The sequence below is a fragment of the Podarcis raffonei genome, chromosome 2, assembly GCF_027172205.1.
Source record: "Podarcis raffonei isolate rPodRaf1 chromosome 2, rPodRaf1.pri, whole genome shotgun sequence".
In the NCBI taxonomy this organism is placed as follows: Eukaryota; Metazoa; Chordata; class Lepidosauria; order Squamata; family Lacertidae; genus Podarcis; species Podarcis raffonei.
Window position 1 is genome coordinate 83474837 of NC_070603.1, and position 23652 is coordinate 83498488.

General features: G+C 40.6%; 1 protein-coding gene and 1 long non-coding RNA gene across 10 annotated transcripts in view; one reads left to right on the forward strand and one right to left on the reverse strand.

Annotated features, from left to right (window-relative positions):
- TASOR (transcription activation suppressor) overlaps positions 1-23652 on the reverse strand; it is a 70545-nt gene that overhangs the window by 36280 nt on the left and 10613 nt on the right. For 8 of the 9 annotated variants that reach the window (XR_008329032.1, XR_008329031.1, XR_008329030.1 and 5 more), the window contains exons 7-16: positions 23312-23439; positions 19858-19889; positions 14472-14577; positions 14116-14216; positions 8629-8732; positions 8213-8285; positions 8050-8118; positions 5846-6529; positions 5017-5354; positions 851-995 (exon numbers count right to left, since the gene is read on the reverse strand). Coding sequence is in view for 5 of the 9 variants with exons in the window: in XM_053377849.1 (XP_053233824.1) it covers positions 851-995; positions 5017-5354; positions 5846-6529; positions 8050-8118; positions 8213-8285; positions 8629-8732; positions 14116-14216; positions 14472-14577; positions 19858-19889; positions 23312-23439 (1780 nt within the window). In the remaining 4 variants the exon portion in view is untranslated. The remainder of the gene's footprint in view (positions 1-850; positions 996-5016; positions 5355-5845; positions 6530-8049; positions 8119-8212; positions 8286-8628; positions 8733-14115; positions 14217-14471; positions 14578-19857; positions 19890-23311; positions 23440-23652) is intronic. The other variant, XM_053377850.1, reaches the window with a different exon arrangement.
- LOC128408318 (uncharacterized) lies at positions 20320-23279 on the forward strand. The gene is made up of 2 exons (XR_008329033.1): positions 20320-20351; positions 23054-23279. It is a non-coding gene; the product is annotated as an uncharacterized LOC128408318 (long non-coding RNA).

The following is a 23652-nucleotide window of genomic DNA, read 5'->3' on the forward strand; positions in this document are numbered from 1 at the left end:
CTGGAGTACCTGACAAGGCAAACTTGCTTCGGTAAAGCTTGCTCCTACAAGGTTCAGTATTGCCCTCAAATTATTACACTGGACACAGAGGTTGCCTAGAAAGGTTTTGTACTAGCCCTCAGCCAAGGTTTTAAAAGGTTTGTCTGAGATTGCATGTAATATGTCAGTTTAGCAATGGTCTTCTGGCAACCTCTATACCAAATCCAGCCTATGAAGCAATTTTATCTGGTCACCTTTTCATATTTTGATCAAGGTGTGGTAAAACATTTGCCTAGTTTCACTCATACAAAAAACAAAAACAAAACTAGAATTCAAGGTAAAATAGCATATACTCCTTTTGAGTGGTGTAATGTACACAGCTGTGCCAACTGTATGCCCTTGTAATAGTGAAGCCCTTGCTGGTAGATAGCACTAATTTTAATCTACAGCCAGACCACCCACGAGTATGTCAGCATATGGCAAAACATTACTTTCAACTCCAGAACTATCTGAAGACACAGATTTTATGGTTTGCTCGGTGTCTTCCAACTTTACTCCCTCAGTCATAAAATCCTCATGTGCCCACTTCCAGAAAGATATACTGTACTGTATATGATAGAACCAGTAGATCTAATCTCAACAGTTATTGCTTATTTGCTTAAATAACATGAGGCTTAGTCATAATACTGTATACACAGATGGTCTGAAAATGTTGTTTTCACTGCCATAAACACTATCAGAATAACCTGATCAGAATTCAAATATTACTGGAATATGTAATAGTATGCACACATCCCTTTTGCCATTTTAAGAACTGGGTATCAGAAAGACACAAAACTTTAGGTTTTATATTTATAAAGTTGCTACTTACCTGTGATAGGAATCAGCTTCCATTGCATTTCAGTTGATTCAACGTTGTATGAGCTGGAATGCTGTCTATGATAAGTATGTTCAATGGGTGTGCTAGGACATGGGCTACCACCTTCAAAGCTACTTACACTTCCAGTGCTTGTTTCCTAAACAAACACACAGTAGTCTCAATTGATAATTCTAACTTGTTACCTTTTAGCCATTTCAATGTAAAAATATTTTAAGCGTCTCTATGAAAACAATTTTGCCTTTACATCAAAGCACTTGCTGTTTAACTACATTTAAAAAACATTCCCACAGCCCAATGCATGTTTACTCAGAAATCCCAGCATTTAACAAAGCTTATTCTTTAGGAAGCATTTGTCCCTAAAACAACTTAAGGAACAGTCAACCCCTTGAAATCCAGTTTAGTTAATGACAAATTCAGATTTCACACCAGTTAGATAGAACAAATTAATGTAACTCGTCTCTATTATCAACCAATATAGATCTAAATTATATTACATGTGAACAGTTGTTAACTTCCAGAACCCCTTTCTTCATGAAAGCAAAATAAAACTTCTGAAATAAAGGGAAAAGGCAAAAAGGCAAAAGAGACCAGAAAGACTGTTGCCATTACTGAAAACAAAAAAGTAGCAAAATTGAATCATAAATGCATACATTAAAGAAATGTAAACAAGCAAAACAAATAAATACGCAGATACTATGGGTGAAGGACCTTTAAAACTGGCCCATCATTAAGGTGTAATCAGTTACCATCTTTCTTTACTTAGAACTTGTAAATGGCTCATTGGGTTGGGTTATTGCTTAGTGGGTTTTATTATCACCCCTATTGTTTAAAATTGTTTTTAACTGCTTAACTCGAATGTTTTAAATTTGAGGTTTTGTTGCTTTTTAATTGAAGATGTGGGATGTGCCTGGGAAGAAAAGAGCTGAGGAGAGCCAATCACAGTGGCTCAGGGTAGGGGGTGGTAAAGTGTAGGAGATTAAGTTGACCGGGTAAGAGGCACACGGCATAGGCAGTTAGTGACTGTTGTGTGCCAAACCCCCTCTTTTAACCTGGGAAAGTGCAGTTGTCCTATCAGCCAGCCCTTGGGTCCGCGACTGCTGTTGCTGAATGCCAGGCCTCCCTCTCTCAGTGGATTTCCAGGTGGCTCTGGAGGATTCCCAGATTATAAGATTGGCATTCCTGTCAAAGCACTGGCTGACCTCTGGAACAACTAATGGCTCAGGCTGTTGATATGAGCACCATCCCCTGCTTCATAGAGCCTGTTTGGCTCCTTGGTATACTCCAAAGCTTGGAGCGATGAAACAAGCTGGGAGAGGGCTCAAACGTAAGAGAAAAACATGGGTTGAATGTAATCGAACACTGGTGAGGGTTCATAATAAAGCCTACCTAGGGGCAGTGAAGTCAGCAAAGAAGGCACACTTTGCTGCCTCCATCGCAACCTCACTGTGCCATTTGGTAGCTTTTCCAGGTAGCGTGGGGCCTCTTACAGTCTGGCCTGGAGGTGGTGGAACAGACAGTGGCTTGCTGTGACTTTGTTTGCACAGCATTTTGAGGACAAAATCACTTGCATCCACCAGGATCTTGACTATTACAGCAGATGAATCTCAAGGGGTTTCCAGAGCACTATCTAGTTCTCTTCTGTTGGATGAGTTTCAGTTAGTAAAGCTTGAGGACGTGGACAAGGTGCTTGGATTGATAAGGGTGACCAATTGCACTTTGAACTCTTTTCCTTCTTGGCTGATAAAAACTAGCAGGGAGGTGATTAATGCCTCCTTGTAAGAGGGGGTGGGGTCCTGCTTGCTTGAAGGAGGTAGTGGTAAAACCACTCCTCAAGAAACCCTCTCTGGGTTCAGAAAATCTAAGTAACTACTGGCCAGCTGCCAATCTCCCCTTCTTGGACAAGGTTCTTGAGCAGGTGGCTGTGCACCAGGATCCAGGTGCTCTGGGAGGAAACCGATTTTCTAGATCCATTTCAATCGGGGTTTAAGCCCAGTTTTGGCACAGAAACTGTTTTGGTCACCTTGTATGATGATCTCTGTCAGGAGAGAGACAGGGGAAATGTGTTCCTCTTCTCAACTTCTCAGCGGCCTTCAATACCACTGACCATGACATCCTTCCCATAGTTGCTGTTCTGGTTAGGGATAGGTGCCACTACTTTGTGTTGGTTCTGGTCCTTGGATGGTCGTTTCCAGAGGGTGATGTTTGGGGAATGCTTTTCAGCTCCAGAATGCTTCAATGCAGGATTCCTCAGGGCTCAATTTTATCCCCTGTGCTGTTTAACATCCACATGAAGCCACCGAGTATCTGGAGGTCTGGAGTATGTTATCAGCACTATGAAAACTCTACTTCTCCTTTACATCTGCAGGTGTAGTAGTTGGTGTGCTGGATTGTTGTCTTGCCTCAGTAATGGACTGGATAAGAGTGAACAAACTGAAAATCAATCCCGATAAGACTGAAGTGGGTGGTTCCTTAGACTGGGTGTATGGGAGCTTGCCTGCTCTTGATGGGGTTATGCAGTCATACTTCGGGTTACAGCCGCTTCAAGTTGTGTTTTTTCAGGTTACGAACCGCCAAAACCCGGAAGTACTGGAACAGGCATGTGCCTAAGTGCTAAATCGTGCTTTGCGCATAAGTGCCGAATCGCAACCCATGCGTGCACAGACGTGCCGCTTTGGGTTGCAAAAGTGCATCCCGCACAGATCACGTTCGCAACCCGAGCGTCCACTCTACTCCCTCTAAGGGAGTGGGTACGTAGCTTAGGGGACTTTTGGATCCTTTGCTGCTATAGCCCTTCTGTAAGTCAACCTGTGTATGAAAGAGTAGAATGATTCCCTTCTAAGCTCTGCTTACTTATGAACCCACCCACCCCACATAGGGACTCTCCTTCTCTTCCCTTTGCTGCCATAGCCAAACATCTCTGCCAAGAAGTCTATCTTCTTTCCCTTCCAGATTCCTAACCCAGCATGAAAAGTGTTATTATGGTCCTCAATAGTAGAGTCTGATGACATTTCCCACCAGAATGGGGAAGGAAATTTTATTAAACTTGTCACTGAGATCAAATGCCCTTCTCCATAAAAAAAGAACAGAGTGTGGGATAAATCCAGCCTCATATAACCAAGATGCTCAGTCTAATTAAAACATGAAGGGGTTAAAACCATAGCTGTTCTGCTAGGCTTCGGTAAGTCATACCTACTCACTTTGGGAGGAAGGGTAATCAAAACCTTTGTTGTCTCTTTTTCCACCATGTGAAACCGACCAGTAAGGATGTCCAAGCTGGGTGCTCCAAGCTTAGACCGTGTGACTTTAGCAAGCTACCTTTGTGTTTATATACAAATAATTTTGAAACATTTACCAATTTTGAAACTAAGTTTAACTGCCTGTCTTCTCTTGCTACTCAATGGAAAAGCACATGAAGCTGATCTTTGAAGAGTTTGTAGGTAAATCATTTTTAACTTACCAAATATGTGGTCTTTTTCAATGCTAAGCGAAGTGGGAAACTTTGGGAACAACTTGGAAAGGAATATTTTAAAGGTCTATTTCCACACTTTATTTTGGTGCATGTTTTGTGATTGTAAATCTCTGATGGGGCTTAATCACCAAAGAGTGCTTGCTCCAAAACTGGATCTAGGCATCCAGGGAATTCTCATTTTACTATTTAACCAAATTACTAAAATACCCACACATATCAGCAAAAGAGTCACAGGGAGCATACATCTAGAATATTACTTATGCTGAATAGGGAAGGGGAGAGAACACACAGCATCTAGGTTGATGATTATTCTTCAGTCTCCAGTTAAAGCTGTTAGTGCTTTTCTACCTCAAAGTATAAATTCAATGGACACAAATGCAGCTGTTCATTACAGCAGAACTTCTTCATGGCAAACTACCCTCAACCTTATACCATTCTTATTTTCTACCCCGCCCCCTGCCCCCACCACTACTATAATTCAGAACTGCATGAATAAGAGAATTTAGCATTGGTCTTGTTCAATCTACTCCTTTACTTTTCACTGTTTCAGGAGTTGGGCCATTGTAACAGTCAAACTGGAGATCCAGAACCCACAAACACAACTAAAAAGAACCCCTATTTTATATACACCAAATGCATACACTGAAATTTTAGAAGCAGTTTCTAATATTCTTAAAGAGATTCTTACTTTTAAATGTTGGGCATGATCAGTGTCTACTTCACTAGCAGAAACTTCAGAAGAATAAGGCAAGCATGATGCATTCACTTCCAACTTTGGGCTTTGAACATTTTCAACATGTGAAGCATTAAGGAAGTTCTTGATCTGTGGCAGAATTGAGTTGTATTCAACCTGTTGCTCTGAATAGCTTTCTGCTGAATCTTGCTTATTAATTATTGCTGAAATCCGCTTTAGGAAACCATATACGTCACTACTGGGAGCATTAGCAACATTTTGCTGCCTCAAATCTGTATCATGTCCACCAAGGTCATGTATAATTGAAAGAAGCGATTCTGTTGCTCTGCCCCCTAGAAACCAAAGAAGGGGAATTGGGGAAAACATGAAGTTATGCTAAAAGTTATTTGCCATCCTTTAGTTAGTTGACATAGCCAATACAAATAAATTAGTATTATTATTACAATTTAGAAAATTTATAAACTGCTTGCTCAAAGAAAATGTATTTACAAGTAGTACACAGGTTCAATTCTATGTAGAACAGGACTAAAATATGCAAAGCAATTAAAAAGAAGTATACATAAAACCGAAGACAGGAGTGCCTGGCGTGCTCTGGTCCATAGGGTCACAAAGAGTTGGATACGACTAAACAACAATACATAAAACCATTAATAAAACATTAATGCAAATCTAATGAAATCATGTGTCTGGATAGACCAGCTGAAACTAACAGTATAGCGAAGGTGCCTGCCTAATTTCAATACGCAGGCAGTTCCAGAGCACAGCCACAGCCACACTAAAAGAACGTTTTCATAGACCGAAAGTAGCTTACGAAAGCTCTTACCTTCATGCTGACAAATGTTTTCTGAGGACTCACTAGTTCTAAAATGTTTCTGTGGGCTCTCTATCTCAATTTGCAGTCTGCTTTCATTTCTGTTGTCTTCCGTGTCAGAGTCTCTATCTACATTTTTCTTCGTACACTGAATTAAGTTAATCAACTTTTTGATACTTTCTTGATCATAATCCCCAGGGTCACCAGGTTTTCTCTTGGCAACTACAGTTTCACATTTAGAACCATTTCTTTTCCTAGCTTTTCTCTTTCTGTAGTCAGATTCCTCCTCTGTGGCTTCATAATCTGAAATAGGACTAAACTGCTGAGGCTTCCGATTTCCATCCATAATTTTTTTTGCTTTAGAAACAGACATCTGGTAGGTTTCTGAACCAAAAATGTAGTTGCGTAAGGCGCTTTCAATATTGGATTTGTTTTTTGGTGCAGGATATAGGTGCTTTTTCTCATCCAAGATTGTGCTATAATTATATAAAATGAACTCTTTATTAAATTTACTGTTTCGCTTCAGATAGTCATTTATATGCTTTTCCACCGCAGTATTTAAGTCTACTTTAGTGTCTTTACGAGAATGAATATAAGCATAATGTAGCGACTGAATAAATCTTGTAAATTCCGGTATGACCACATGGGCTTCCTGCGTTAATAACGTATTTGCACTTTTCTGTTCATTTTTTAGAACTGTGTTCAAAATAAAAGCAGAAAGACAATTGCAAGAGAGAAAAATTATTCATTTAAGCAAGCAACACAACTATTAATACATATTTTAACTTATATCTCCCCCCCCCCCCAGGAGTTTAAAATAGTATATACAGTTCTCCGGCACCACTTTATCTTCAAAACTTGAGATAGATTAAACTGAATGATAGTGACAGACACAAGGTCTTGTAGTCCACTTCATGGCTGAGTAAAGGATCTGAACATTGTCCCCCCCAAGGCCTAGCCATTAAACCACACTCACTTGGGGTTAAAAAGCAAATTCCAATTATATTATAAGACAGCAATTTGCATTAGCAGAGGACTATTAGAAATAATTTTTCTTCCCATATTTGTATCTAAGAATATCTCATGATTTTGAGTATAACTTTTATGAGCTATCAGTTGTCTTCTTACAGCATTTCTAATGGCCAAGGGTGATGCAATTTGTAGTGAAGCGACATATTTAGAGCTACAGGTTCCCTGCCTCTGTGATTAAGCCAATGGTGAGTATGTATCAACTCTAAATGATTCTAAACAGGAAAATTCCATACAAGCTTTATGTAGCGTTTAATGATCATTTGTAATGTGTTGTATTGTTGTGGCAACCTTATCCACCTTCCCAGCAATGAAAGCATGCTGCTCTTATCTAATGGACCATTCAAATTCCAGAAGCCACCTTTCTTCTCAGACTATCACATGTTCCTCCAACTTTTTTATTTAGTTTCTGCGCTTTTAGGCTGCCCAACAAAATGTTCTCTGGGTGGCTTACAACAAATAATTATTCTGTCTTCCATGCTTGGTATGTCAATGTATCTCTATACATCTGTTGTTTCAAGCACCTGAATACTCTTAGCCCCCTTCTGCTTCCACTTTCTAACACCGTATAATTCATAGGTAATTTGCTCTGTACTCTTCCTTGCTACCACAAACAGACAAGCAGCAATAAAGCATCAGCATCTCTTCTCATTACTCATCAGCATTGCTCTATGGCAAGGTTCTCTGTATTCTACTAACATAGCTTAAGATGTGCTGCTTACCTGTAACAGTAGATCTTCAGGTGATCACTGGAGTAGGCACACATACAGGTTTTGTGCCTTTCCAGAGCTAATTTCAGATCTATAGCACTAAAGCTGCTGCTGCTGCTGCCGCCGCCGCCACCGCGGGAGCAATAGAAGGCGATACATTTGAGGCTGATCCACTGCCCCTGTGGAACCTGCCATCTGAGACAGTCGCCTCACCTTGCCTCATGAATGGGCCAGCCCTGCTATTACTGCATCAATAGTATTACAGCTAGAAACCTTTTAAGTGGAGATCTTTACCAGAACAATTAACTTGTACCGGAACTACTGACTTTATTTTTAAATAGAGAATTGTTTTTATTTTTGCATTTTTATATATGGAATTATTTTTAAAGGTTTTTACACTTTTCTTATTATATGGCTGCAGTGGGACTTAACACATTTAACAATTAATAAATTGGTACATTAAAGATTAAAACTTACCTGAAGTCACAACACCTCTAGGATTCCGAAATAGAAACAATGCCTGCAGAATGTGAGGCTTTCTGTTGTCTGAATTAAGAAAAAAAAGGCACACCGTAAAGTAATGAAGCTGCTAATTAAAAGAAACAAATCCGAATTGCTGAAGAAGAAACAAGTTGCATACCATATGGGGAAGCCATTTGATAAGAAGAAAGCAGCAAGAGATATCCCCTGTCTATAAGTGGTTTTACAATAACCTGAAAAAAGAAATTTACACAATTCACACAACATAAAAATGATGCCCCTAATTCTAGATGATGCATATTAAATTTGGAACACCCACTCTTGCATCCACGTCCAGCTTGAAGGCTTCCCACAGGCATCTCTTCAGCCATGTGGGAACAGGATGCTGAACTAGATGGGCCATTGGCCTGATCCAACAAGCTCTTCTTAAATTCTTAAAGTGTGGAGCAAGACAGCAGGCACTTGTCTGCTCATGATGTATTTTCATAAAATATGAACTGACCAAATCATTCTCAGAACCTCTCTCAGTGGAATAACTATGCACATAGTAAAGTTATGAAAAGATGCTCTACTCACTAGTTTGTCTGTCTCTAGCTTTTGAAGTAAACCTTCCAAATTACTTCCTGTTCTAGTCTTTTCCACAACTTCATACAGACTGCAATACATTCCATTCCTGTACTCTGAAAATGTAAAAAGAAAAGCATCTATTAGTCCCTTCTGCCAAGAGACAAAGCAAGCAAATATCTGTCTGTATTGGCTTGGATTTTTAGTAACACAAGCAGAAGCTACCATGTATAATCTGACTTATTTTTTTATGCTGAAAAAGCCCCCCTCGGCTTATACTTGAGTGAGGGTCCCACCCAAGTGAGCGGCAGAGGCTGTTGTCGGCGGAGGAGGAGGAACGAGCAGCCAGCCCGAAAGCAGCCCTTTCAGGCTGCTTGTTCTTCCTCCGCCGCTGCCGCCACCAGCCTTTGCCTCTCGGCAGCACCCTAGGTAGGCAGAGGGATGGGAGGGGCTGGGGGGGGAGAAGCCCCCTCTGCCGTGTGCGCATATGCGTGCACACAAACGCACTCAGGCCCACCAGGAAGTTTGTGGTGTGGTGGACTGGCTTATACTCGAGTCAATACGTTTTCCCAGTTTTTTGTGGTAAAATGAGGTGCCTCAGCTTATATTCGGGTCGACTTATACTCAAGTCTATACGGTATTTGGAATTCAGATCCCCTCCTTCCTTTGCACTCCCCAAAATACCTCTCAACTGGTAAGGTGATCCTTCTGAACAGCATAGGACTGCTGTAGATTAAGCCAATTGCCCAAGTTAAACAAAACTACATTGTATGAACTCTGTATGTTTGCACAAGGCAGCCCTGCATGATATGGGGGCAATCCCCTCCCAGTACCCCCCCACACATTGTTTAGGAGGATCCCAGACTGCTCAGAGAGGGTTGGAGGGGATCATATGGGGGTGGGATGGGAAAGTCCTCTTGCATGTTATCTTCCTTCTGCTTGAACTACATAGGATCCAAGCCATTATATATTATTTAAGCATACATATCCAAACTGGTTTTCTATTTTAAAATAGTTCACTAAAGACCTAACAACAAGTAACAAAAACAACAGATAACTATAAAGTTTACTCCAAAATAAAGTTTTTTCTCATGTACATTTTTTTAAAAAAAAAATCAGTAAAAGTAGAGCATACAAAACCACAAACCACTAAAATTATTTGTTAGGAAAAAGTTTCACCTGCAATCAAAATAAAAGAAATGTTGGTGTCATTCTCAAGCTGTTCAGAGATGGCATTCTATATTCAATGCATCACTCACAAGAGGGAATTCCATAAACAAGAGGTCCGACTCCCAGACACCATTAACGCAATCTCTACTATGTAGAGATTGTGGCATAGATACCTAGAAGAGGGTCTCTGGATACTAATATGAAGGCCTGGGGGGAAAGCTAGAAAAAAATTGGGGCAGGGACACTTTCCCCCACCCCCCCAAAAAAAACCTTTCTTGTTTTTTTGCCAAAGGAAACCCTGGAAACATTGGGGAAGTTTGGATGATGAAATATTTTCTTTTAGAATGATTGTTAAACACCTTATTTAAGTCTTCATATATTTACACCCCCAAAATGATTTCTAAAAGCTATGTTAACAGGAAGATTTTTCTGTAGGGCCATGTATAGTATGTATAGTAGCAAATCTTCACAATTCGTATACAATGAGGGCAAGCATGTCCTGTTGTACACTAAGTAAAACTCTCAGATAGAATAAGAAGATGCATTTCTGACTCTTGGCGGGCACTGCCACTGTTACAAGAGAAGGAAGAAGAATTCAGTGCCTTATTTGCTTGTGGGCTTCCTCTTGTTGGCATATTTGGTAATTTGTTTCTATGCTTTTGACTAAGCCTCAAAGGACTTAAGAGAAAGTACAGTTTTTAGAAGTCCATAATAAATATGATGAAGTAGAAACGCCTCACAAAATTGTGGCAAGGCCCCCTAAAGAAAGCATACAGGTATCTCACTGTGCCTTATATATAAATTGTTGTGCCTCACTTTACCTTATTGTGCCTCAAGTGCCTAATTCTAAAAAGCCAAATGCTGTGCCTTTCTCTTAGCCTTATTGCTGTGTTAGCAGAAACATATATGCATTTAGCTGCGTTTGCAGTTTGCAAGGAAGACATCCATCATAGTCATGAGATGGTCTGAGACGGTCATCATAACCCAATGTTCAGTGAAACAGGATGTCCAAGTTGGGTGCTTTCCACATAGGACACAGGATGTCTGATAACAGGAGGGGTTTTGGGGGGCTTTGTCTGCCAAACGGGGATTTTTGCTTTGCTTGCTGATAACAGTATATGAGTAATTACTAATATAATGAGCAATTATATGGAAAGCAGAAGTAATCTTTATATGGACATAGGAGGATATAGGAAGGGTGGTGTCCAAACTTATTGGTTTAATTTTGCTGCAGTTTATGAATATGTAATGTCTAAAGCTATCTGGAAAAAGGTATATAAGCCCAGAGTACAAATGATCGGGGTCCAGTCCTTGGAAGAGAACTCCACTGGACCTATTGCTGTCAGCAATAAATTTTACTTTCTACTTCTCCAACTGCTGCGTCTGTGGTCTTTGGTCACACAATGAGCAGGTATCTAGGTAACCTTCGCAACAAAATGAGACTAATTAAATTTCATGTAGTATTCATGGAGACTTTGTTTCTTCTCCACACACACCCTCTGTTTTTTTCTGCTTTTTTTTACAGAAATGAGTGCTGTATGTCTGCTTCACATTGTGGAAGGCTGGAGAACACATAATCATTCTTAGCATACATAAAAAAGGTAAAGGTACCCCTGCCCGTACGGGCCAGTCGTGTCCACCTCTAGGGTTGCGCGCTCATCTCGCTTAAGAGGCCAGGAGCCAGCGCTGTCCGAAGACACCTCCGGGTCACGTGGCCAGCATGACAAGGCTGCACTGGCAAGCCAGCACCAGCGCAGCACACGGAAACGCCGTTTACCTTCCCGCTATAAAGCGGTACCTATTTATCTACTTGCACTTAGGGGTGCTTTCGAACTGCTAGGTGGGCAGGAGCTGGGACCGAAAAACAGGAGCTCACCCCGCCGCAGGGATTCGAACCGCTGACCATATGATCGGCAAGTCCTAGGCACTGAGGTTTTACCCACAGCACCACCCGCGTCTTAGAATACATATTCACTGTTTTACTATAATGATGGTTTCTTCTGGTTTTACTGGTTTCTGCCTACTGCTCATAAACTGGCAAAATGAAACAAGTAAGTTCCTTACACTTCATCTGTTTGTAACTCCATTTACAATTAAAAAGCAAATTCAGCTTATAATTGTCTTAATGAGCTGTACTTTTAATATACCAAACTATACTGAATGCAAACCAAGTTATACGAAGCACATTTTATGTTCCTAAAGTAACAACAAAGTAACCTTTGATCTATGAAGGGCACTAAGAAAAGAGTTGGTGTTAAATATGTTCAGATGGTGTTATGTATATTCAAGCCAGTGTACTCAAATCAACAGTCTGCCTGCTGTATTCTGAGCTACTTAAAATTTATGAACCATCTTCAAAGGCAGCGCTACAAGCAACACACTGCAGTAATCTAACCTGGATGTTACAAAAGTGCTGGTAACTGCTTACAAGTAAAGGTTGGATCCAACAAAAAACAAAGCTGTGTACAAGTGTAACCTAATCAAAAGTGAGCAAGACACAACTTTACACATCCACTTAACCACCCACTAACAGTATATCCCATCTTGTCTAGATTGAGTTTCAGTATTAGCCCTCATCTACTCCATTAGACCCAAGGCACCAATTCAGCACTTCCACTATCTTTGTGGATTTTGATGCTGAGGAGAAATAGAACAGGGTGTCACAAGGATACTAATGGCAACTGGCTGCGAACAACCTCTGTCAGCAGATTCACAAAGACATTAAACAGCATGAAAATCATCTCCACCATCATTATCCAAAATATATATGGCAGGAAAGAGCAGAACCAGCTCAAAATGGTGCCTCCCACCGACATTCCAGATGGACAATCCAAAAGCATGATTCAGAAGCATACTGTGACTGATGGTACTGAAGGAGCAAAAACCAAGAAATCCAGAATAACCAACAAGTCATACTCTCCTGTAGCTGTCACTTTGGTACCAGGGACCAAGGCAGTTTCAATGACAAAACTGGTCCTGTATCCAGATTCAAAGAGGTCTTAGATACTCCGTTTTATCCAATAATCCCAAGATATTTGCTCCCAAAAGAGAGATTTGTGACCAGTCATAGTCAACTTGGGTATAATGGGAAATGGTGTTGCTCATGCATAAAACTCCAAACTGCCTCCGAGCAGGTTATATAGCTCAAACTTTCCCTGGTTTGACAGCGCCTTGCAAACGCGACTGTCTTAGTCACTGCTAGAATCCGTCAGTGGGCGTTTCCTGAACTTCTTCCAACATAAGAATTCCTTGACAGACAGTCTCCGCCTAGCTTCTCTGCGCGGAAGCCTTCTGCGCAGAGTAGGCGTGCCAAGCGGAGGTCCTGCGCTCTCCCCACTGGTCTCACTGGCAGAGTCTCGGAGCCTTCCCTCCGAAGTACTCTCAGCCTCCCCTTTCTTCCTGGTGTCACCTTGGTTTCCTTCCCCAACGGAAGCTCTCCCTCTCTCCTTGCTGGTTCCCTCCCCTGCATCCTCGGAGCGTCTTCCCTCTCCGTTGATCTCTGTCAGTTCCCTGACATTGGGCTAAAGCAGATTCTTAAGGAGTGCCTGCACAGCTGCATCCTCTAGGCAGATTTGACACAATGAGGCATGAATTATCTTCTGAACTGACCCAATCATCCATCAGAAGTTATCAACTGCAACAGGCATTGGTTGAGCAGAAACATGGCGGGCCTTATCCCATCAAAAACATTGGCAATATCTGCTTGGATGAATTTCAGGTACTGCAGCCTAAGATGCAGACAGACTTAGACTCTTACTTTCGTTACTTCTACAGCAGCTGTGGCATTCAACCCTCAAGTTGGATCAGATGTGAATGATAGCTCAGTCGGTAGAGCATGGGACTCTTAATGTCAGGATTGTAGGTTCTAGTCCCACATTGGGCAAAGGATTCCTGCATTGCAAGGGGGTGGACTAGATGAATCTTGTGGTCCCTTCCAACCCTACAATTGTATGATTCTATGAATACCAGCCAAGTGATTAGTAAATGCAACAGTGAGCTGTTATGGGTTCTCTGATCTTCCTGCAAGTCCATAGAGAGACTCAGTACTGCTTGAAATGGTTCTCTTGAACAATACTGTGTTGATGCAGTAGTGATGGTAATGTATTGCATCTTTGCCACCATCAATGCCATGGAGTGAACTCTAAAATGAGCTCTAGCCTTTGTTCAGTTGGGTGTATTCGCCACTTGTTTTCTAACAATCTACCCTACTGCTTTATCACCCTATGTTTGCCAGTGACTTGAGCAACAAAAAGAATGCAGAAAGGCATCCATTAGGGACAATACTTATCTGGATAAATAATGTTTTCCTTTAATTAGAAGAGACTTTACCTTCCCTTTCTCCTGAATATATTTCTTTCTGCAACACACGTGGAAAGACGTGCTTTAAGTGTTCAATGTTCATAACCATGTCAACATCGAGCTTTTCAGGTCTAAAGATGAAAGAATAAAGAAATCTGAGGTTTTTTTATCTCAGCAGCAATTGGTCACATTTTTAGCTAAGATTATAATTCTTACATCATTTTTTGAAGTAGTGTTGGAAGTGTGCATAGAAACACACTTTCTAGCAACAGAAAATCTGGTCATATCATGCATAGAACTGAAGTGTTCCCAGACCTTCAAGATCTGACATAATCTAGGCTAATAAATGAGGATTTCAGGTCTGTGTTTCAAAGTTTCATACTTACAGTTTGCAGGGAAGCAAAGGACGCATTTCTGATTTCAAAGCAGCATGGCATACAAGCGTCCCTCTGTTTAAAAGCTGCCCTTTCCATAAGGTGTAGCTTGCCTTATCTATGTGAAAAAAGAATAATGTACTTTGTAATACTTCTTATAAAAATGGTGCTTTGAAGATATGAATTAAAATGGGATTCATTTATACCCAAAAACTTGTATTAGGAGATGGCTTTGCAGACATGATCAGAGAAGTTAAATTTTCCTGAGTAAGTTTCTTTTAGATGTGGCAGAAGGATTTTCAAGTGTCCCTTCTCCAAAGTAATGATATGAAAAGTTAAAAGTGTCATTGGTAACATGAAGAAATTGACAGCTCAGCCTTGCATTTAATAACTCATCTGGTAACCATAAGAAACCTAGAATCTCATCCCAGCAAGTGAGTGGGCAGGAAGGGGAAGTGTTTCTATGCTTGTCACAGAGGAGAGAAAGCTCCTTCCTCCAGGCTAGCATAGAAATTCAGGAAACTACCCTTCTACTGGCCTTCTACCAAACGGGCTGGCAGAGGAGTAACACAGTTGAGGGGCTTATACAGAAAGGCTTCCTTTCCTCCGTGGCTTATATAGAAACTCGGAACTTTTGTAGACTTATTTACAAAGCTGGAAAAGTAATGGACTTCAAGAAGAGAAATCACTATTTCTGCATGTGACAACTCCCAGTCTAATACGGAATTTTATAGGTTCCCCTAAAATACCACAGCGGATTCCAGAAGTGATGAACATTATATAGTCAAATCACACTGCTTGGGTGTCAGTGGATGAAAATAATGAAGATGAGAAATGTTATTTAACATAAAGTTCCAATCCATTAGATGAGAGTATACCCCATCAAAGAGTATCAGTTTGGCTCTACTCCCATATGCCAAAGAGCAAGAAAAAGTTTTTAAAAAATGACCCTAGCATCAGTAGCATGCAGCAAAGAGCATGGTGGCTGAGAACTACCTAATTGCTTAAAGGGGGGTGTGTGAATAGTAAAGTGAACAAAATAAAGATTGAAGACAAGGTCATCCCCCTTTCCTTGCTATCTAATCCAAGCTCATGCCATGGTGCATGTAGGTTTAACTACTCTCCTTCCACTTAATGGAATGGCATCCAAGGTGCTTAAGAACAGTAGTTTTCCTGATTGGATTCTCTTTGTGGGAGAAGCCTAAGAGGATTTTCTACCTAAAGGCAGCTTTTCTTGAAGATGTCAACCTTCTTGTACTTTGTAAAAATATCCTTCAATGTTCATATGTCCAACATGTGCTATCTTTCACTGCTGCTGCCACAGTAGACTGGTCCAACCATGGTTTTGTTGACAGGACTGTTCCTCAGAATTCCCTTGCATGCTGCAATTCACTTCCTGGTTCATTGTAACTGTAGCTTGCCATGACATCTGAATTGAGCAGTTCATATACACCACAAATCAGAACTGTACACCATAGCTCAACCACTGTGACTCTTCTCAGAAGTTTAGGATGCAGAATGAGCTTTATATTCTTCCCAGAGATGGACTTTCATCAGAACTTCATGCACTAAATCACATACACAGCTGTCAAAGTACTTAGTTCTGAGGTATTTGGGTCTCCATCCAGCTTACATTTCTTTCTTTTTGGACTCCTGTTTATGAGCTGTTACTGACTGACAATGAGGCTCCCACTCAAAACAGACCGACATTCATTATGAGGAGAGCCTTTTTTGAACCTGCAGTGGTCTGTCCTCCAAAGAGATGCTGCTAGATCCAAACACTTCTGGGCTGTTCTGACCTTCAATAAGGTCCTAAAATGGAAGAACCCACTGGAGTGGCCTGGAATGCTTTCAGACTCCGGTCATCAGGTACAAAGGAGGAACACGTATTCTGCTTCATTCATATTCTTCATTCTTGCTCATTGCAAGGCATTTTGTTCTTCTTGATCAATCTTGCTTCCACTGGAGGACCAAACAATTAGGACACTGAACGGAAAACAGACCTACATTTAAGGTCATAGTAAGCTCACTACACCATAAATGGACACCTAGATTCCTCCTGACGGCATGCGCTGCCAAGGCTTAGGCATCTAGCTACATGGGGTGATATTCAACTACCGTGTCTTGTCAGTGCAAGGATTTCCGCTTGTGTCCCTGTGCACATCCCACACACTCTCCAAATCTGCTCTGATAGTTGGGGCAACCCCTAGAACAGGTTTAGGGAGAAGGCAGAAAGCAGGAGGAACATTCCATTGAACAATACATCTTTGCACTGACAGAACAAGAGACTTAGTGCTTTGTTGGATTCCACCCATGGTTTCTCATGAGTTAGCTAGCAATGCCGCTTTGAGCACTCATGTTTTGAGCATCTTGCAACTCCTAGAAAGCCCAGAATATACCACTTTGCCCATAGGATAAAAGACCTGGAAAACAGTGAATGCTGAAAATGCTCTTAGTTCCCATATCAAGGCCAATAAAGAAACAAATCCTTTGGAGTGGATGGCTCAGTAGTCAAGTGCTTAACAGGGGCCCTTTGACACCACCCAAGTACCGCCTGAAAGCAAAGGAACTCTAAAATACAGACCAAATGTAAACTGAAACTTGGCTCTGTTTTCTCATTTTCATCAAATCCAGGTGAGGTGGATGCTTTCCTAAAGGAGCCACTGAGATTAGAGCTACACTGGATGAATAAAAAAAAACTAAACCCAATCCAGGTAGAACACAATAAATGCTAGTAGAGGACTCAGTGGATCAGTTAGCCTGAGAAACACTAATATTTGAAAAGGATCACATAATTAGGAGCAGATTTGTAAGCCGTGAGTGTTCCTAGACCCATTAACATTGCTCCTAGATTCTCAGGTTGAAGATGGGGCTAGAAGGAAATTCTAAGAATGTCAGTTGGTCCAGCTTTGTCACTACAAGAAGCATGAATGCTTTTGGTGAGCTCCAAAGTAACCTACAGCTACAATCTCTATTATGGACTAATGAAGAAGACTGGAAATGCAGCTGGTAGAGAATACTACTCAACTGTTAACAGGTATGTGCAGGTAAGAACACATTACACCAAGTCTAGACACATCTGCATTGCTTACACTTTGTTTCAAAGCTTAATTTTAGGTCCCAGATTTTTTAGTTAAAGCTCTATACAAATCTAGGTCCCAGGGATCTCAGGGACTACTTTCTACTCAAGCTCCCCAGAGCCTTAAAATCTACCCAAAAGGCCCTGCTACACTTTCCTTCCTTTAGATAGACAAGATTGTCATCTACCAGGGCCTGGCAATTGCCCAGGAGTTGTGGAATGTATATATATGATCTTTCCTTATTTTCATTCACAGACAGGTGGAGACACTATTATGTCAGGCATTTTGAGATTAGTAGAGACTTCTTACCGTTTTTAAACTGTTTTATTCAATTGTATTATTTGTTTTTATTTGTATTTTCACATTATTGTGAACTGCCTGTTTAAGCAACAGCAAAAACTAAGTGCACTTACTCAATAGAGAAAATCCACTCCAAAGATCCACTCCTTTAGGAGTAAGGTAATAATTTACTATATCTGCTAAGATATTTTGGTGGGGGGGGGGTAGGGAAAGGCCATTAAACTGGAAGCTCTCATAATACCACAAAGCATGTGATGCATGTTAAAATTCCAGCAAGTGACCAACACTTTAAATTAAAAGCATATTAGCTAATGCAGTATGTGCCACTGAGGGTTAAGGGCTAAGCTATAAGTAGTGACTGGAAAATATTATTCCTAGAAGGTGATCAATAGGACAAGTGCAGCATTTGGGAGCTGAACTGGCAGCACATGAGATTATTCTTGGTTGGGCTGTATAAGATCCAAAAGCTGCTTAGGCAGCCATACTGCAAAGGATGGAGTCTTAAAAGAACAGAAGGAAGGGGCCTTTTGGAGGAACTCCAAGTCTCCAGAAATTAGAATCCACTAGTAGACAAAAGCAGGAGGAGGCAAGCTACTTTGAGCATTTCAGACTTCATGAAATAACAGAAATATAAAGTACAGCTACCCTTGAGGGCAGACCAGCCTGATATACCAGTTCTCTTTAAGGAATTAATTTAAAGCAGTAATTGGGAATCTCAGACCCAATTCCATTTCAGCAAGATGTATAGTAATGCTGTTGCAGAACACCTCTATAAAGGTATAGCTGAAGATATCACCTATAAAAGCACATGTGGAATAGTCAATATGATCTACTTTCTTGATCTACTATCTGCAGTTATTAGGATAAGGATACAGCTACAAGCTATGTGGTAAGAAGATTTTTATTCTATTTACCGCATAAGAATTACACACCTCAAAAAGGCACCCACCCCAAAAAGAGAGACTTCTACCAAGCAGGCTGGTAGAGGCAGAATGGAACACTTCCTTCTCTGCCCACCATGCATTTGTTGATGAAGAGACTTTCCTCCATGGCTAACACAAAAATCCAACTGGACAACAGAAGAGAAATGGAACAATCTAGCTCTCCTCCATCACCATGCTCACTTGCCTCCATGGAATTCCTGGTCGCCTATGACTATCAGGTAAGTTGTTAAATACAAGGCTGAATTAGGTAGAAGTTATTGATACTAAAAGGAAGACAGTAGTTCATCTCATGAAGGCACTGTTTTGATTTTTAGTTTTCCATTACCCTAACAATACTCTATTTCAGTTTACTACTCAACATTTTCTTGTTTCACCATTTCTAACCTTACAATATTAGAAAAACCCCACAAAAGAGAACATTTTACAAATTATTTACATATATAAACACACAGCTGAGTTATGCAATTAAGCAAATTGATGCAGATAACTTAATCTGCATAAATTATTCTAATTTATTTACCAAATAATTTCATTTTTTTCAAAGCTAGGCATGTAACAGCCATGTTTGCACATAACCACAAAGTCAGGCTTCTGGCTTATTGTGATACATAGCATTAGTGAGACATATTCTGCTGCCCACTACCCAACTGCTGCTGCTTCACTTCTCCCCTGGTGCAAGCAAGATACAAACTGGGAAGCTTTGATTCCCCATTACATGCAAACAAGGTATTGTAATGTGCTGCTCCTTATCAAGACACAGGAACAAGTCAAACTTCATTGTTGTGGCTTGTTAGGGAGAAATTCACCAGGATCCAGTGTTCAGACTTAAGTGGAAGACAAGGCTTTCTGGCTTATTTATTCCACTTATTCCAAGAGAGAAGCTAAGCGGGAGCAATTGATACTCTTATATAGCTTGTTCACACTAAACTACTATAAAGCCAGAAACCTTGATGCTCAAGGTGTTACTTGTGCTCAACCCATGTGCTTTGAATTAGCCTCAAAGCACCACATCTTCTAGCACATCTAGGGACTTACATAAATCAAGACAGTTCTATTTAATAATTGAATTCTTACCAGTGCTTTTATCCACATTAGAAATCTTTGTTCTACAAGTAAAATACACACAGTTAAAATCAAAAAGCAGAAGTAGTGCTTTCCCTCACATGTAGTTTCCACCTTTATGTTCTTGAACACAGAACAGCCATGGACCAAATACTTCTTTATCTACATTTTCTCTCTATGGCTTTTAAAGCTAAGTAATCTTGGAGAAGGCATAAATGTAGACAATTTACATATCTGTTGCAGAATATAGGATTCTTGACAGTGAAATGTTATCCAGCTTGGACACAAAAGTCTCAGTTCCCCAGAACTGCAAAGCCACCATAGGGCAGAAATGCCCTGAAAGGATCCCGTGAGAACTTTTACCTAATACTACTGGCCTGCACAAGATAACACATCAATACACCAGCAGTTTCAAAATATTAGATTGGTTCCTAGTAGACTGAACTTGATTAAAAGAAAGTTACACCACAAATTGATCCAAGCTCCCAACAGAAAACATGCTTCTGGTATTTTCAGGTCCTCTGGCAAGCGTGGGAAGCAACAAGCTTTCCTACCAACTTTTAAGCTGTGGAGGTGCTTCAAAGTACAACTGCTGGTATGATCCCCTCCACAAGTCCAAAGTTGGGAGGAAAGTGGGGAGCAATTGGCTGCTATGTGGCCAAGGCATCTGGAAAATCTTGATCAGGGCCAAACCAGCAAACTCCCCCTTTCCTGCTTCAGGACAATAAAGGACAGTAGGGGCTTCCTGGCTGCTGCTTCATGGCATCACTTTGAGCCCGGCTTCTTGACAATGACTGAAGCCAGCACACTTCCCACTGTCCTCTTGCAGACAAAGTAGGTGGGGAAGACTTCTTCACCTGGGTCACTTTGCAGAGCATCAGATGAAGTTGCAACGCTCTCTGCCTTTCAAACAGGTAACAGGGTGATTTCTTTGCTTTTGGGTGGAGGCGGTACCATCAAGTTGGTAGGAAGAACCTGGCAACTTATGTTTGGCTAGCAAGGCCTCCAAAAACTGGAGACCCCTAGATTTCCCCTACATTTATGTCATTATAAGCCTACTAGCATTTGCTGCCCAGTTATTTTTATGTAGTAGTTGTCACAATTCATAAGCCACACTTCAACTTGTATTCCATTTGTAACCTCAACTACAGTGCTACATTCTCATCACAACACAATTTTTAAAATAGCCAGTCACCTGGTTGCTATCGCAAGTAGCTACTCCAGTCAAAGCAGTTTAACAGTTCCTTAATATTTCACCAACTGCTTCTGACATTGAAGCCTTCTAACAATTTATCAGAACTACAGCAATGAGAACAAACCCTAATATATGGAAACTGTGTAAAACATCAATTAAGAATATGTAGAGTCCACTGGACTTAGGCTGAAATAGAGGGCCTTGGCCAAATCTGCCCAGCGTTAAACGGTAATTTATAAGATTGTGATCTCTCTCATAGGGATGTTGGCAAAACACACTAATACTTTACAGTTTGAATCATAGACTTAGGTACTGCAGCTCACGTAACTTGCCGTTTTCTAAGCCAAATAGACCCCACCAAGTTCTCAAAAAAACCTTCCAGAGGATACCAAGATTGGGATTGTCAGCCGCCTGACAAAGTACAGCACGTGGCCACTCAGCTTTGCTTCTCTTGGAGCAACAGTGGATAAACCAATTCAAACCAAAGGTCACGTTGACCAATGTCCAATCTCTTGGTGGTTGCATGCCAAAATGTGGGAGGCCAAAGTGTGAAAGTGGGAATGGTGAGGACTGCAGTTCTCAAGGAGTCACAAATAGTTTTAGACTGGTTAGTGTTCTAGAAGCTTATGTTCTATTTTTTGTCCACTCTCTGGTCTGCTACACTTTATGAAAATAACTTTTCAAGGAGTATTTTAACTTGCTGGAATCTTGATGTTTGTTTTGCTTAACCCAACACACATTATTCTTTACTTTAATAATAATAATAATAATAATAATAATAATAAATTTTATTTATATCCCGCCCTCCCCAGCCGAAGCCAGGCTCAGGGCGGCTAACAACAATAAAATAGTGCAACATTCTAAAAACATTTCATTATAAAAATTAATTAAAATCAAATTGATGGCAACCATAAGCTTAAGTTCTGTAAAGACTGCCAAAGGAGGGAGTCAGGCTGCGCCCTGACCAAAGGCCTGGTGGAACAGCTCTGTCTTGCAGGCCCTGCGGAAAGATGTCAAATCCTGCAGGGCCCTAGTCTCCTGTGACAGAGCGTTTCACCAGATTGGAGCCGCAGCCAAAAAAGCCCTGACTGTAGTCGAGGCCAGCCTAACCTCTCTGTGGCCTGGGACCTTCAGGATGTTTTTATTTGAAGATCGTAAGTTCCTCTGTGGGACATACCAGGAGAGGCAGTCCTTAAAAAGAAATGGCTTCCATTATTTTTGGAGGAAAAGCTGTGCTCTCACCACTGTTAAGTGGGGACGAAATCTGCACCTCCATGACATAAAGTTCATTGGCATCTAAGCCAAGTCATCTCAGCAATAATGAACTGCAGTCCCTTTATACTTTCTCACAGAAGTGAATGAGATGCATGGACTTGCTGGTGGCAGGGCAATTGTGAAGGAGTCCCTGGGGCTATTCTGTTTCCAGAGACATACAGAATTCATTACTATGAAGCAGCATTTCAGTGCTTAAAGCCAAGCATGACCAAGAGGCATACTAACACGTGAAATTGCCTAGAAACTTTATTTTACCTGTAACACACATTACACGAAATAAGCAAGCAAGTACTATCCTTATGTAACAGATTAGACACCAAGGCCAATATCTGAACCTAGGCACGCGCATGTGCCACACTAGAAATCTCAAAAGGAACAAGATTGCTGCAGCCTCATGTTACATATATGAAAAGCAAATTATTTGAAGCCCATTTACCAAAAAAAAAGCAAATTCACTTACAAATTGAAATCTGATGATCAAACTGTTAAAAATGAAATGTGTCTACATAATAGACATTATGGATGAAAGGGTGTTAAAAAATATAGACCAGACCAATCACAAGCTAACATCCCATCGTATCTGCAAGAGACCAGCTCTGATTTTTCCTCTCCCTGCCATGTTTCTACTCAGGCTGATCACTGTAAGAACTAACAGGTAACTTTTAGAACTGGTGCCTGACTTGGCTTGTTTTTCTCTTCTCTTCTATCCGTTCTCCTTTTGTGCCATGTATTTTTTAGGTTGTAAGCCTGAGAACAAGGACTATTTTACTATCAAGCTCTTTACAGCTGACAAGCAGGATAAAAATACTACACATTAAAAAAAACTCATTTGTACAGCTTGAATAAGACACTACCATTTCCAATTCTTCATCAAAAGCTGCAACCATGTATCAAGACCAGCAAGTAGTAACAAACCGAAAATGTTTACACTTTTAAGCATTAAAGCCTTTCACATTAGATACTACTTTTTAAGAAATGTGTGAAAACCCTTCTTACCTTGCTTGTGGCAAATACTTTAGTACCTTTTCATCACTGTGAGAAAATGATACAACAGCATATGGACACACATGCCTTGGTCTTGGTCTTGGTCTGATCTCATCAAAGTAATATTCATAGAAATAATACTGGAAACAAATTCAAAAGAAACTCAAGTTTGCATATTACTAATGCTAAGAGATGCTTGCTGAATTTATTTTATAGAAGATTTCAAACTCTTCATTTGAACTTTGTAATTAAACTAGTATAACGATAGTAATGCTGAAACTTATTAGCACCATGAACAAATTATTATAGTTGTGATTAAAACTCAACTTTCAAGACAAATTTCTACAAAACAA